The sequence below is a fragment of the Apostichopus japonicus genome, chromosome 21 (genome assembly GCF_037975245.1).
Source record: "Apostichopus japonicus isolate 1M-3 chromosome 21, ASM3797524v1, whole genome shotgun sequence".
NCBI classification, from domain to species: domain Eukaryota; kingdom Metazoa; phylum Echinodermata; class Holothuroidea; order Aspidochirotida; family Stichopodidae; genus Apostichopus; species Apostichopus japonicus.
The window spans coordinates 2,684,018-2,698,983 of NC_092581.1; the positions used below are offsets into that span (position 1 = coordinate 2,684,018).

Below are 14,966 nucleotides of genomic sequence, written 5' to 3' on the forward strand. Positions count from 1 at the left end.
ACCCCCCCCCCCCACCCCACCCACACACACATACAATCAGCTCTTGTCTCGGCCTGTGTAAATACGGTAATTGTAAAAGTTGTAATATGGAAAGCATGAGATAACAAAATTCATAAAACAGTTTTTTTTAATTTTTCGCTTTATTTTCTATTGCAAAAAAAACTTTGAAAGAATAAGGTACACAAGACCAATGTTAAAGCTAGATAGTAAATATGAATTGAATTGCACATATTTTACGAAATTTCGAAGTCCGACAGTAATAACTGCACTATCTTATGTACGATTTCATCATATGCATCTACACATGAGAGAGAGAGAGGAACCAATGTAGCTACGCAAGGGAGTTGTCCATAACAACTCCCTAGTTACGCGATGACCGAAATTACTGGCATTGCAATGAGATACGTTCTTGGGGTCTAAGTGCTATTGACCGTTTAGATCATACTTTATAAAGGTCATAAAAATTGCTTAGAAATTGAAAAAAAAATCAAAGCTAGTTCCCAGAGGATTTTCCTGTCCCTCTTAATTAGCGGGAAAGAGAATAAATGAATAAATGAGTGCAGTATTGGCCCAAAATATGCTAGATATTCAAATATGGTCACCTTTGGTCAAAATTCTTGTACTGGTTTAAATACAATCTTCGAGGAAATTGTCCTCACTTAGACATTCAGTCATGTTGTGTGTTACTTAAAAATGTCTGGGAAGAATTTGGAGAGAAAGACCTTCAGGAAAATACAATTTGAAAACTTCTAGCAATTATAGCGTGCTATAGTGGGGCCTATACTGACTACCTTAAAAGTGCTTAACTAGAAATAAATACATAAGCTATCAAGGCTGGTTTTAATACCTGGATGACCACTGTTGGACATTCCTAGCATATTTGGGGAAATATCAGTGCCCTTTAATTCAGAATTATGTTCTTGATAAATTTCAGCGAAGAAGCAACTCTTGTTATGTATAATGTTCATCCTCCGCTTCAATACAGTGTGCATTACATGCGTTATCTGCTGGGTATTGGTCACGTGTCACCTCGGGGCACTCTCATGACAAATAAATAGTTTGGACGCCCCTGAACCCCTTTTGCAACTCCACGTAGCTAACCGTATGTGTATACAGCTACACCGAAAATATGTTGTTAGGCTGGTTCTCAGCACTCCTCACACACTGAAACCGTCTAGTAACGGTGTACAGAAAGCTTGGGTAAAACATAGGCCTAACCATAATTACACCGAATCAACATGATCTTCTGATGCCCGGGTCCTCAATGACCGAGAACTGTCTACAAGTGATGTTTATATACTGCAGAAACATGGTTAATATACATAAAATCAGTATTTTTCCTATGTTCAGGTCCCCGATCACCGAGTTCCATTCGGTATACATAATCATGGGCAATAATGCATACAATAAAAGTAGTACCATTATTAGGGGCGAAGCTCGACAGGCAACATTAATGTATTGGAGACACATTAAATGCAACGAGTCATTGCAGATGACATAATATCTATACACCACTTAACGATCAGAAATCAAGAAAGTGTAACCATACATCTTAGTGGACTACAGCCTAAGGTCTATAGGGATTCAGGCCTCCCTACTTTAAGCATGTATAGAATCAACATATTCAGCTGCTCACAAATCACACAGAGAAGAAAAATTGTACAAGAAGAGCTAAGCGAATGGTAAACGAAAACAGAAATATCTATGATTGAACAATAATAATTGTTGACTTTCCCATTCACGAGTCACTGAATGTGTGAGAAAGATGAGACGGTTGTTGGGGAAACAATTTCTGGCCAATCAGGACCCGGCCGTATCACGCCGTCACCACAAATCGATCCATACAATAGGAAACATGTTATTGTAAGTATACGGGAAGGGGAAATGGAATTATACATGTATTCGATTCATAGATGTTACTGTGTTGTTGTTGTGTTTTTTTTTGGGGGGGGGGGGTGTCTTTGCGACCTCTCCCACTCCTTTATACCACCCATCCCACCCTTCCACTCCAATCCCACGTGTGTACAGTCTTACTCCATTTTGTCAGCTCGAATTATCTACTCTATTCCTAAAGTACGCTTTAGTTGATGAAATCGTTCTCGGGTGTGATTATAAAACTTATAGTCCAATTCAAGCAGAGCTGTTATTCTTTCTTTGACTTCGGGTGTCACTGGACTTTTCTTCTTCGCTTTCATTTTCTTTTCTCTCCGTCCTGCAAAAACAAAGAATAAAAGAATGATTTTGATATCCCAAGTAATGAATATTCATGAATCATTACGCAATATGTCAGTATACCGAGTTCTATGCTAACTGTAACTTCGAGATCGCTCATATGTTGCTTTATTTCCTTTTTATGTAGTAGTCTTCATGTTATTTTGTTTAATTACTCATATACATTTTTTTTCACAGTAAGGTACACACAAAACCGTAGCTGTTTTAACCTAGAAGGTTGCCGATTACGTAATATAATAACTTACTCTCCGTTGAGGTTTTAAATTCCTTTAAGATCCCACCGAAAAAATCCGGTAATAATTTCTCCAGCACTTTCAAAAAGTCTTCATACTCTTCAACAACTCCCACGACGACATATTTGTCCACATTCTGTTTCGCTTTTTCCAGAGCGCCCTCTGTAGGTTGCCTGCAGAATAATAACAATAATAAAGAACTCGATGAGCCTCGATCGGGTTGTCAATAAAATAGGCTTTAATTTCCCGCCATGTAAATACCCAGTTTACCAGGGGCTTCGATCCTAAGGAGCAAAGGGGAGGTGTCCCCCCCCCCCCAATGGTCAAACCTGGGGACAGAAGTATGAGGTTGCCTCTCCAACGAGTGCAAATACATAAACCACAATATTTTTGGGGGGCAGGAGGGGTATTAGAAAAAAAATCAAGCAAGAAAACAAGATACTTGAGGAAAACTAAATAAGGGCAACACAAATCAAAACACGTAAACAAACAAGAGGTACAGATATAAAGCAACAACGAGATCAAAGCAAGGTTCTCCAGATTAAAACAACTTCTTGATATATACACAAACAGCCTGGGAACATATCAAACCAACCAAACTTGACCCATTCTCGATCCCATTGCCCTTACAAAACTAAAGTGTGAACACAGTGTGATCACCGTGACACGTGAGTATCATGGCGTATAAATGGTATAGGAAGTTGTAAATTACGCAATGTTAACTGCTTTACAGATTTCGTTAAGACTTTATAAGACAGTAAAAGGCTTTACTTACTGACACTCTGGACCATACCCACAAAAATAGTTCACCATCAGGCTCTGTACGTATGGACCGATACACTCTGGGCGGTCACGCTCTACACAATCGTTAAAACTCTAAAGGAATCAGAAATGAAAGAACATGTGTTGTCCCAAGGTATTTCAGAAGAGAGGGGTCGGTCAACCTCCAACACCCTCTCTGGATCGACCCTGGGGTGGACTAATGACGTGAAGTTTCAAAGGGGTTCTTTCTTCTTCTTTGGTTGAGGGGGGGGGGGTGGGGAGAGGTCAAACTCCAATTTTATCCAACTGATTTTGGTCGGGACATGAAACTTTATTGAAGGACAGCAAGCAAGACGCGGGGGGGGGGGGGTTAGGGTACCCTCTTCCTCCCTTGAAAATAATCAAAGTTTAGACGTCAAATTGTGCCGCTTTCTGAGGCATCTTTAACCTATAAATTAGATTGATAATTAGGCCTGAACGTAGTACGCAAGATTGTGCTAACATAATACATTTGAATGAAAAAGCAAAGTTTCCCCGACTGAACGTAATTCCCTCGACCGACGATGAAGGTGGGGGTAAGGGTGTAAGCACATCCCCCTCCTCTTCCCCTGCCTTTGAGTATACCACCGGAATGGACTTACCTCGTTAATATGCCTAGGATGAGTCATCTTGTGAAGTTGCTTGAGATTAGTAAATTTTCCATCTCCAAAACGAACGAAATAATACTGAGAGACGAGACGGTCGAAAGGATCCCGAATGAGGTTGAGATAAATGGGTCTTTTATGGCTATACAGGGGAAAGAAAACAGATGGATGCAAACGAAAATGTATCCACAAAAAAATACCCACGAATAGTCCGGAATAATAAACGGTTGGTTTGTTAAGACTTAACCTCCCATGTGACACCGTATGTAGTGATTGTTTTCATTTTTTTCAGAAGAAATTCACATACCTCGCGACAATATTGAATACAGTTTGTAAACAATTTCTAATCATACCGTGCTACAATTTCTTACTCAAAAAGAAACATTTCTTATATATATTCCAACCTGTAAGTTATATGTAGTCATATTTTTCCTTCTTCTGTGTGTATATATACTGGAATAAAGCAGTTTAAAGGAATTTAAATTATGTCATTATAGTTCAAAGAATTGTGACACCATAACACCATACTTATAACACCGTAACACCAAAATATACAAGAGGGTTTTGTACAACTATTACTAATTTCAAAACTACTTCTACCAACATCATTTCGAGGCGATTTAGTTACAACAACAATATTTTACGCGGGAACCTTTGTATACAATTATTATATACTGTTACCTATACGACTATCATTTGAATATCAGTGCGCATGGGCATTGCGCATTCAAATTCATAGCATGGTTTACGATTGCTGATTGGATCAGTATACTATTTAAAATGAATATTCATTCAATATTATTCTGCAGTACTCACGGTAGTACAAGTTTATCCCTGCTGAAGTCTATGAAGTATATATGTCCATGAATTACGGATGTAACTGGTGCATTGCGCAGACGTTTTCTGACAATGTCATGGTACGGTACTTCCATATTTTTGTTTTGCTGTAAAATGTCCAGAATAAAGTATATATATATAAACACCGAGATTTGACGCAATGTTAGATGTCTGACTTAATTCAAAATAGCTGTTTCGATTTTTGTGTTTTTTTTTTTACAGAATAATTACCCATTTAGACCGTGATACAATAATTTCAGCAGGTTTCCGATATCCGTATCTCTCGGCCAATGTGTCGGTTAACGACAGAAGAGTTCTACTACCGCATTTTGGGACCCGGTTATACAGAAGGATGTGATTCTGTTCAGAGAAAATAAAAATGGAAATAAAGCTTCAAAATATATAAGCAGGCAGAATATTAAGACACTATAAAAAACGGAACGAACGAAGAGACACAAACAATACAAATAACGTCAACAACATAACGTATCAATGAATAACAATATAGTTAATATAAAATCGTTTCTACCCCTCTCCCAGTCCATTTGTACCCCTCCTCCAGTCCCTTCCTACCTCATCGATCCCTTTGGAGATCTTTCTGGTATTTTGTTTAAGTCTACAGTTATACATTTTTCGGGAAATACTTCTTTTGATACATTCCTCTACATAATGCTCCGCAATCTCGCCACATCTCTACCCTCGCAAATATTTAATCATTTGATAGGTTGCAACATTGTAGAAGTATCCATGAAAGCCACCAAAGACGATATCATGATGAAGTTTTAATAATTTGTTCCTGCATATTTTAAGTAATTAAGTACCTCAGTATAGGTACTAATATATTTATTTACGATTTACGACGTTTAAGTCGCTCGTGCGTTCGTCACGTGTCGAATGACGTAATCAAACTTCTATGATTTATCATTTCTTCTCTAAAAAGAACATTTTTTGTTTGTGTTTGGTATTTGACATGTTCTTTACATGCAAAGATATGAGTACTTCATATCAGACTACAACAGCTTGAGTAGGTCCACGAGTACAAGTAGTTCCTTTGGTATATGAGAACGAGTAAAATGCCCTAAGCACTAGTACAAATGCAAAGTTTGGCATTAGTTAATATACTATACTATTGAATATGATTCGAGCCCGAGAACAAAGCCACAAGGCTGAGTACATGTAGGCTGAGTACTAAGACACAATGCCTCGTACATGAGTACTAAGACACGGGGGCGAGGACATGTAGGCTGAGTACTAAGACACAAGGCCGAGTACATGTAGGCTGAGTACTAAGACACAAGGCCGAGCACATGTAGGCTGAGTACTAAGACACAAGGCCGAGTACATGTAGGCTGAGTACTAAGACGCAAGGCCGAGCACATGTAGGCTGAGTACTAAGACACAAGGCCGAGTACATGTAGGCTGAGTATTAATACACAAGGCCGAGTATACGTGTAGGCTGAGTATTAATACACAAGGCCGAGTATACGTGTAGGCTGAGTACTAAGACAAAAGGCCGAGTACATGTAGGCTAAGTACTAAGACACAAGGCCGAGCACATGTAGGCTGATTACTAAGACGCAAGGCCGAGCACATGTAGGCTGAGTACTAAGACACAAGGCCGAGTACACTGTAGGCTGAGTACTAAGACACAAGGCCGAGTACGCGTAGGCTGAGTAGGCCTACTATACGACAACAAGGTCGAGTACATGTTGGCTGAGTACTTAGACATAAGGCCGAGTTCATGTAGGCTAATTACGCTAGAGTACAAGTCAGAGTACACATATTCTATAGACTCATATGTCATTAATGAACTGTACTTTGTAAATCTCATTTGTTTCTAAGCAATGCCCCAATTGGTTTCATATCGGTCTGCAAGTATCTATCAAAATGCGTTCAGGAAGTTGGCCAAAATTGCATACAGTTATCGGGCGACTTTCATTTTTGTTTGTGGTCGTTGTTGAAGTCATTACATATATTTATTTGCACGTGGTATGTGTAAAATGAAGTTTCAGAATATCGAACGCAGCAATACCCTAATAATCAATACGCTCATAATTCGAAGAGGTCCTAGACTTGATCTAAGTCGTTGAGGAATAATGACTTACCCGTCCTGTGATACATTTTCCATATAGATATGATGTATCTGGTGTGTTGTTAGGATGGTGATCAACACCTGAATAAAAGAAGAAATGCTAGGATGAATGCAGATGAAAATTTCGGAAGAAAGGTGCGCAAGAAAAGTGCGCACAGACAGGGGCCTGCGGAGTTTTCTGTGTATTTTGGGCCGCAAGCATATTTGCTTCAAAGCCATATTCCTATTACATGTGTAAATTGTTATAGATTTAGGGTAGGGGTACTTGAAGAGGAGGGGCGTGTAGGGGGGAATTTGTGAAGGTCCAGTGGTATAGTATCTGGAGGATATTACACAACATATTAACAAAGTGAACGTCTCACAAGAAAACGAAACTAGTTCAACTTCCGGTCATGCGTAGCGTATCATCTTTCTTCGTTAACCAATGAGGCTTACCCTTCTTTCCTTTCGTATTTGGGTTCCAAGTACTAATATTCCCTACTACTTCATGCATATTCATCTCCTCGTTCCCATCGTCGATATTTGTTAACTCGTCATCAGCTGAATCCAACACAGAACCGTAATTATCGTCCTCGTCTCCTTGTGACGTCACGATATCGTCATTTTTCACTTGACTTAGTAAACCACGAGGGTCCATGTTCTGTATTATTGCTACTTTGACATTAACGGTGTTACTGTAGTTCATGGTCACATGGATGCCTAATAAGAGTGTTACTGTCATGGCGACGAAGACGATGAAACCGGTTGAGAGACTAATCATCTGCTTCGGTTTGAACCCGATTAGGTAAAGTATAGTGATTATCATCTTGCAGCTAGGACGTCCCCTATTCACCGCCTTCAAAGTAACCACTCAGGTGCGTATACCATACAACTGAAGTACTAGCACACGAATTTGCATAAGCAGTTAGATTGTATTGAATAATAAACGCACCGATCCTTAGCCTACCATTTACGAGACACGTTGACATTGGCCTACATATCGCAAATACCTTAAAATGTATTCCTTCAAAACTTCGAAGAAAATATTCAATCTATCAAATATAATATCCCCTCCTTGAGACTACGTAGTGAAACTTCTTGAAATATAATGGAAAAATCAATCGCAATGGACAACAACAGAAAATCAAATATATGGTCTCTATACACGTAAGCCTATATACATTTCCAAAATATTATTTGCTTTAAAAAGTATAGGCTTCATATAGCCTATCGATAAGAAGTCAGCGCATTTTGATGACTTTGAAACCACGAAGGAAGTTTAAGCTTGAAAAACTTCTCTGAAAAGACGAAATGACCTATTTCGGTGACAGTCCTTGACGAATATATCAGCCTATATACGTGGTTTTATCCTTGAGTTGAACAACGTAAGAATTACAACGTAGAGCATTCCGAGGGAAAGAAGAGAGTTGTGTTTCCACCGAATTATTTCTACACTCAGACTAGTTCGTAGGGTATTTCACTCCAGGCGATATAGAGATTATAAACGACAAATCTATACAGGCCTGTTATTAAAACATATCACATACAAAAAGCACGACAGGGCAAATTTTATTCTTAAAGTGCGATAGTGCGTGACCATTTGAGGTTTAGTGTGCTTCGTTCAGACTATCGTTCTAGGCTTGTCCAAGTCGTTTCGCAACCCGAGGACTTAAATAAGTTAATATATTAGTTAATGATCGATTTGAACGTCCTTTTTACAGTTTAAAAATGAGGAGAGGGGAATGGAAGGAGACTGGAGGGGATCGGATGGAGGTGGCCGAGAGGGAAGGGGATCGAGAGGGGAGGGGAAGGAGAGGGTAGGGGAAGGGAGTGGAGTGGCGACAGATGCTGGCTATCCCACTGAAGCAAAAATGATGAAGAGTAGCATACCCAAGAACCAGAATCAGTATTGCCACACCATGTACCCTCCCTGCCTTTAACACCTTCTTCACCCCACCCCTTACTTTCTCCCCAAAGACAGAGAAAATGGCGAAGACTAAACCATTGACCCTACAAGCAAAAAATAACAATAGACATAGCTTCGGTCTTAAAATAATGAAAGGTAACAGTACATGAAACGACTGATCCATTCTATATCTGCAGGTTAGGCTTCTGTAAAGATAAACGCATATCGGTAATCCTACCGTTAAACGACATCGATTAATCGTCCGAGACTAATATCGAAATCAGTGAGGAGGCCCCACCTTATCAATTTCTATGGGAGACACATTGCACGAGGGTTGTAAATAAAGTATACAAAGGATGGCAGGTTCACAGACGACACATAAATTTAACACGAGTAAAAGGTAATTATAGTAGCGAATATGGAAGAACTGAGTTTCTCAAAGGTGCTTTACAAGAGAATATTTATATAGTTGCGAAGGCTTAACACCAATAACCCCAATACGTTTAGCTTCTCGGCCTTTTGGCTAAGATCATGTGTAGTATCTGTTCCCTTTCGAGTGGAATGGTGATGCACACCCGACGATGATCACACAGTCACAGTCCTGATGCAAGGGGACTGGGGTTGAGAGCGGATCAGTCGTTCGACAGTTCGGTTTTCGTGCCCAGGTCCTTTCCTGGGTGACTTAATTTTAAAAAGTACCAATAAGTTTCTCGATACAAGGGGACTGAGATTGAAAGCGGATCAGTCATTCGGTAGTTTGGTTGTCGTGCCCAGGTTCTTTCCTGGTTGACTTTTCTTAAAAAGTACCAATAAGTTTCTTGGAGGTTGGAATAACAACCACAATTCCTTTCGCTAAGATTTTTATCTTATTTGTGGTATTTCAGTCAATGATGTGGAGAAACTTAGAATGATTTATCTCTATCCATTTCCTACAGAGCTCAAGAATAGAATAGGGACTTAACAGTTATAGTTTGCGCCGATTATTACAAGTCGCCGTGTATTGAGAAATATATATATATAGAGAAAGTTTCCCTTTTTCGTTTTCACAACTAAGAAAGGTGATCAAGCCAGTGATAAAAAAAAAAATGGAAATTGGTATGAGAAAAAATCTAGTGAGATTAAAGATGGCAGCATTTCTTTTGAAATAAATATATATTCCAGAGGAAATTGAAGAAACCATGTAGGGAACTATGTAGTTTGCTCTCTACACGTTTTCCTTTTTTTGTGGACAACTATGTTCATTCATCTCGATCTCTTCCTCCTCGCCACCCCCCCGGGGGGCCCCCAAACACCGACCCATCAATTCCTCTTCCTCTCATGAAATAGGCAAGGGAGGGAGGGGATGGATTGGGCAAAAGAGACTCAATTCATGACTGTGAACTTCAGTCTCTATTTTATCGATAAAGAACATAAAGAGACAAAAACAGAATAAAAAAAGTTTTTTCAAACCTCAGTCCCACCAGGTTTGAAGAAAATCGGCACAGCCGTTCAGCAGGAATTTCTGACACAAAATTTGCGCTAAAAATGTACTTTTGACCTTTAACCACGTGACCTTTGACCTCGGTTTCCATGGCAACCACATAGTTTGGTAGTACGTGACATTTACATTACATTACGATGGGATCAAAAGAGATAATAATACATGTATTGCAATAAGGTAATACAGATGGCAGTCATGAGAGAGATACATGAACAAACAGAACTGCAGAAAATAATACAAGATAACAGATAGCAGTAATGAAAAGAACTGGGCACGAAAACCAAACTACCGAACGACTGATCCGCTCTCAACCCTGCAGTCCCCTTGCATCGGGACTGTGACTGTGTGATCATCGTCGGGTGTGTATCACCATTCCCCTCGAAAGGGAACAGATACTACACATGATCTTAGCCAAAATGCCGAGAACTTTACTGAAATGATATACTCAGCAGCCATACTATGCAGCCAAAGTCGTTAAATAGCTCCTCGTTAGTAGACAGTTCTCTATGTATGTTATCGGTACAGTGTTACACGTTTCACTTCCTTACAGGCTCGACCCAAGTCTGTTCAATACAGTTTCTGTTTGTATTCAAGATTATGAAATGCGTGTTTTGTTGACATTATCAGTTTATTGACTTTGGTTTAGCGTTAGGCGAGGAGTATATATTTGAGACACTTAGACGACGTACTGTCCCAAAAGCTTTGCTATAGATAGCCTACAATGAAAATGGCCTGAAAGTTAAACAATCTCACAACTCGTTTTGTAAGTACTCGGTCGACACCGTATTTGATTAGTCCGACAGGTTAGTTCCCCCCCCCTCCCTGTTTTTACTATATCCGGTACCGTACCAGCCACTCCCTCTATAAGCCCAGGCAGGGCCGTCTTAAGAGATCACCGGGCCCTGGGCCCGGCAATGGAGCGGGGCCCCTCAATTAAGTGAGTTCGAAAAAAGTTGCGTGAAAAATTGACATTCTTGACAATCGCTCAAGCATAGACATGCCTGCATATTTTGTCGCGAATAAAGCATAAAACTTTAGCTGAATAACATACGTGATCTATCTAAAAGCTGAAATACATTATTGAAGAGTAATCTTCCAGTTGCCCTCCATCCCTTCCCTAACAATACTGGACTCACCATTTGTAACACCCTTGTGACCGGTCTTTCAACTGAAAGGGGGGTGTCAGGCGCGTAGCCAGGAATTTGCCACGGGAGGGCGAAACTGTAGATTCGGCCTTGCAACTATCTAAGCGTAGCGCCACCATGAGTTGGCGCGAAGCGTACAAGAAAATTTTGGCTGAAAATGCCTCCCAGATCGCTGGAAATGGCACTTCCCAGGCTTTGTAAGTTGCATCTTAGTATTTTCTCTTTTGAAAATACTAGCGATATCATAAAAACATTATTTTTTTTTTAAATATGCTCAAGGGGGGCGGCTGCCCCTTCGCCCCCCCCCCTTGGCTACGCGCCTGGGGTGTAGGCGGTTTTACACTATCTAACGCAACGTAGTCGCCAAGAACATGAAGTATTTTAAGGGAGGGCCCGAGGAACATAAACTTATAGCATGCTCCTCATGGTGAAACATAATTGCACCTATTACGTGAATTGAGTGTACTGTTAATAGTAGGAGAGACTAGCGTAGGTTCTTATGACCAACTAGACCGGTTTCTGCTCTCAAACTTTATAGGAGGAGCTTCATCAGTAGTAGCCTTTAAATATTTTATATTCGGCCTGGGCGTCTCGTTCTCAAAATGCATCTATTTTCTGTGCAAGAGGTTTTATGGACTCAAAGTGCAGCTATAAGAGCATCTAACAGAGCTTCGGGTGAACTTTGAGAGTCAGCTGATTCTTCGTTAATACGAAACCTTGAGTTAACAAGTAAATCTTTGAGATTTTGGGCTCTTTTGTAGGCTAGAATCGGTTCTTTTGGAAACAGTTTGGATAATTCCGCGTGTTGCGAGATTAAGTGCCAATGTTTCAAAAGTGTTTTTTTCTTCAAATGCGTGGTTTTGATCAGTGGCGTAGGAAGGTACTTTTGAGTGGGGGGGCTGAAGACTGATGGTCGGCCTGGGGGAGGGGTCTAAGGGGAGGGGTGTACCCCTCCCCTTTGAAATTTTTTGCATTTCCAGGTGGCCTCAGATGCAATTTGGTGCAATATAGCACACTTCAACACCCACTCCATTTTGTAAACTTAATTTTGTATTTTTCACCTGGCCTTAGATGCAATTTGGTGCTCCAAATGAGATTTTTTTCTCATTTGGAAATGAAAAAGGGGTTTTCGGACTTGCGAAGCGGGGGGGCGGAATGATACTTCCGCCCCTCCACATTTTTCACTGGGGGGGCTGGCGCCCCCCAGCCCCCCCGGTTCCTACGCCCTTGGTTTTGATGTAGGGTGTATAAGTGAGCCTGAACACAAGTGGTGGTTCCTTTTTTTAGGTTTGGTAGTGAGGTATTGCCCACGGTTTTCAAACTGTATGCCTTTCGTGACTGAAGCATTGTATATTCCAGGGTTGCCAACTCAGATTCGAATATTTAATGTCAAACTCTCAAGTGTTTCACCAACTCTCGTCACAAGTTGTCAAGTATCGAATTCAATCAGGCATAATGGCCTATTCAATAAGTTTTCCTCCCAGATTAAGACATGGGGTTACTACGATTGCGGGGCCCCTGACATCGCGGGGCCCTGGGCCAGGGCCCAGTGGGCCCATGCGTTAAGACGGCCCTGAGCCCAGGTCAAATTAATCATTTCATGCGCTTTCAATTTATAACCAAATCTGAAGCAATTAGTGGTAAAACTGTACCTGAGCAGGGTGGTATCGTAAACACCGGTTCCAGATGGCCTTCGGGTTCTACTTTCATATGCTCGCTTTCCTTTGTCTCCTTGTAGTCTATTAACGAATCATTCAGATGACTCTTCGAATTCTTGATTTCTCCTACCAATGACGATTCTTCATCTTCTATTGTCTTTTCCTGCATCCCATCATTACTATCACTTCGCGTTGTACTCAGCTGGGATGTATTGAAGTCATCATCTGTCAAATCTATTCTGGTATTTGAAATTCCATCTCTGTCATTATTCCCCTTTTCTTCATTCCCATCCTCTCTCATTCGTGAAAAATTCACCCTCTTTGATGCCTTATCCAACTGGAATGTCATGAAGTCATGGGAAGGCTCTTCCCTGGGACCTACATCAAATATTTTGGATTTGACATTCGTCGTGTTGTAAACCAACCCTGTAGCTATAACACAGAGAGTCGGTACAATCAACAGAACTAATGTTCGAAAAAGGAATCGAAAGTGAAGTCCCCAATGATAACGTAAATTAGAGGTTAACCGGTAAACGATGTTAAAACCGGAAATCGTCATTGTGACTAGAAATGTATAGATAAACACTATAGGTTCATCAATATGAAAAATAGACAATTTCTTCACGTTATATACTAATGTAGTCTTTTTCCAAACATATAACCTTCTGCGTGGTAAACTTTAGATAAAATCTTTAAAAAAAAACGAAGTTCCACGATTTCCCACAAATTTTATATACATATGCGGCCGGAGTTGTTTCAGTTGCAATTTGGTGTCTGGCAAGAAAAGAAGAATAAAATGAGAGAAAAGTAATGAAAAAAGAAAAGAAGCAAGAAGAAAAACGAAAAGAAAGCAAATTCTTTCGCTTTCTAAAAAGGTTAAAGCCATCAGCACGTAGAATTAGCATCAGAAACTGGTACAGTTTTTTATCAAAAGTGTTTGTGGATGAATTTAACGGGGAAAAATCTCACAACAAGAAGGCGTCCAATTTAAAAAGGCGTAAATCATTTATAGCCTACAGTAGCCTATAGATCAGCGTAAGAACTGGCCTAGTTTTCAGCTCATCCTCCGAGCCTTACTCGGCGACACATTTCAGTGAAAACCCTGAGCGCGAAACCAGGGTTTGGGGGTACAACCCCAAACAACAACTGAAAAGTAATTTATTATAGCACAATCTTGCGTGTAGACCTATCAATGGCCTAAATATGTCTCAAAATGCACTTTCACGTACTTTTGTTTCTTGATGGGGGAACCGCGAGCGACCAGGCCTCGGCAGTGGAGTCGGCTTCAACGAACCCTACCCTATCCCCTCCTTTCTTAAAGGCTTTACCCCTGGATCCGTCCATCTAGAAACTGCACTAACAATTAAAACACTGCCTTCACCATGTAAATTAAACCCAGCTGGTATAGGCCTATAACCTAACTGTGTCTAACTAAACTTGCACTCACCCAGCCGTGTATCTGTTCTTTCGTTAATCACACACGGCGGTATTGTCTTATGATTCTGGCGACGAGCTCTGGTGTATGTAATGATCTTCCTCGCAAAAATGTTGTATTTCAGTCAGATAATACATTCGATTGGCAATATCCAATTCCGTTTGTAATTAGACTAAACGTGTTAACACACCAATATGATATTAGGAAAAGGCACAGGCAAAATCCGGAACGGCGATGAGAACTTCCTCTCAGAACTGTAAAGTACTGTTGAATGGGAGATATGAGGCAGACGAACCTCCTATTATTGTATACACATTGCGTACAGATACGTTAGTACAGGGAGTTGTTATGGAATGGAGTTCTGTCTTCAGATATTTTATCACCATGTCCTTAAAACCACCTCAGGATATACCACGCAGCCTATGTAAATCCTATGACTAAACACGAAGGTCAGGCATCCCCAGAGAGCGATCAGATTTCCTTTGACGTCTACGCCACCTTCGTTCGAAGTACAAAGGTATACCAGTATATACATTCCAACCAGGGAGTTGTTCCATAACAAC

At 40.4% G+C, this 14,966-nt stretch overlaps 1 protein-coding gene and 1 pseudogene across 2 annotated transcripts; one reads left to right on the forward strand and one right to left on the reverse strand.

Annotated features, from left to right (window-relative positions):
- Positions 1–1,947: 1,947 nt before the first annotated feature.
- LOC139962472 (uronyl 2-sulfotransferase-like) lies at positions 1,948–14,866 on the reverse strand. 2 transcript variants are annotated; one of them, XM_071962461.1, is made up of 9 exons: positions 14,416–14,866; positions 12,963–13,742; positions 6,814–6,881; positions 4,940–5,068; positions 4,688–4,815; positions 3,869–4,013; positions 3,241–3,341; positions 2,478–2,638; positions 1,948–2,212 (listed from the first exon to the last, which is right to left on the reverse strand). In XM_071962461.1, the coding sequence occupies exons 2-9, from the start codon at positions 13,525–13,527 to the stop codon at positions 2,058–2,060; spliced, it is 1,452 nt and encodes a 483-aa protein (XP_071818562.1). In that variant the 5' UTR covers positions 13,528–13,742; positions 14,416–14,866; the 3' UTR covers positions 1,948–2,057. The 2 variants fall into 2 exon arrangements, with proteins under 2 accessions (XP_071818562.1, XP_071818563.1); XM_071962462.1 differs by lacking the exons at positions 12,963–13,742; positions 14,416–14,866 and adding an exon at positions 7,236–8,453.
- On the forward strand, positions 9,189–9,265 carry LOC139963298 (U2 spliceosomal RNA; annotated as a pseudogene).
- Positions 14,867–14,966: the final 100 nt, after the last annotated feature.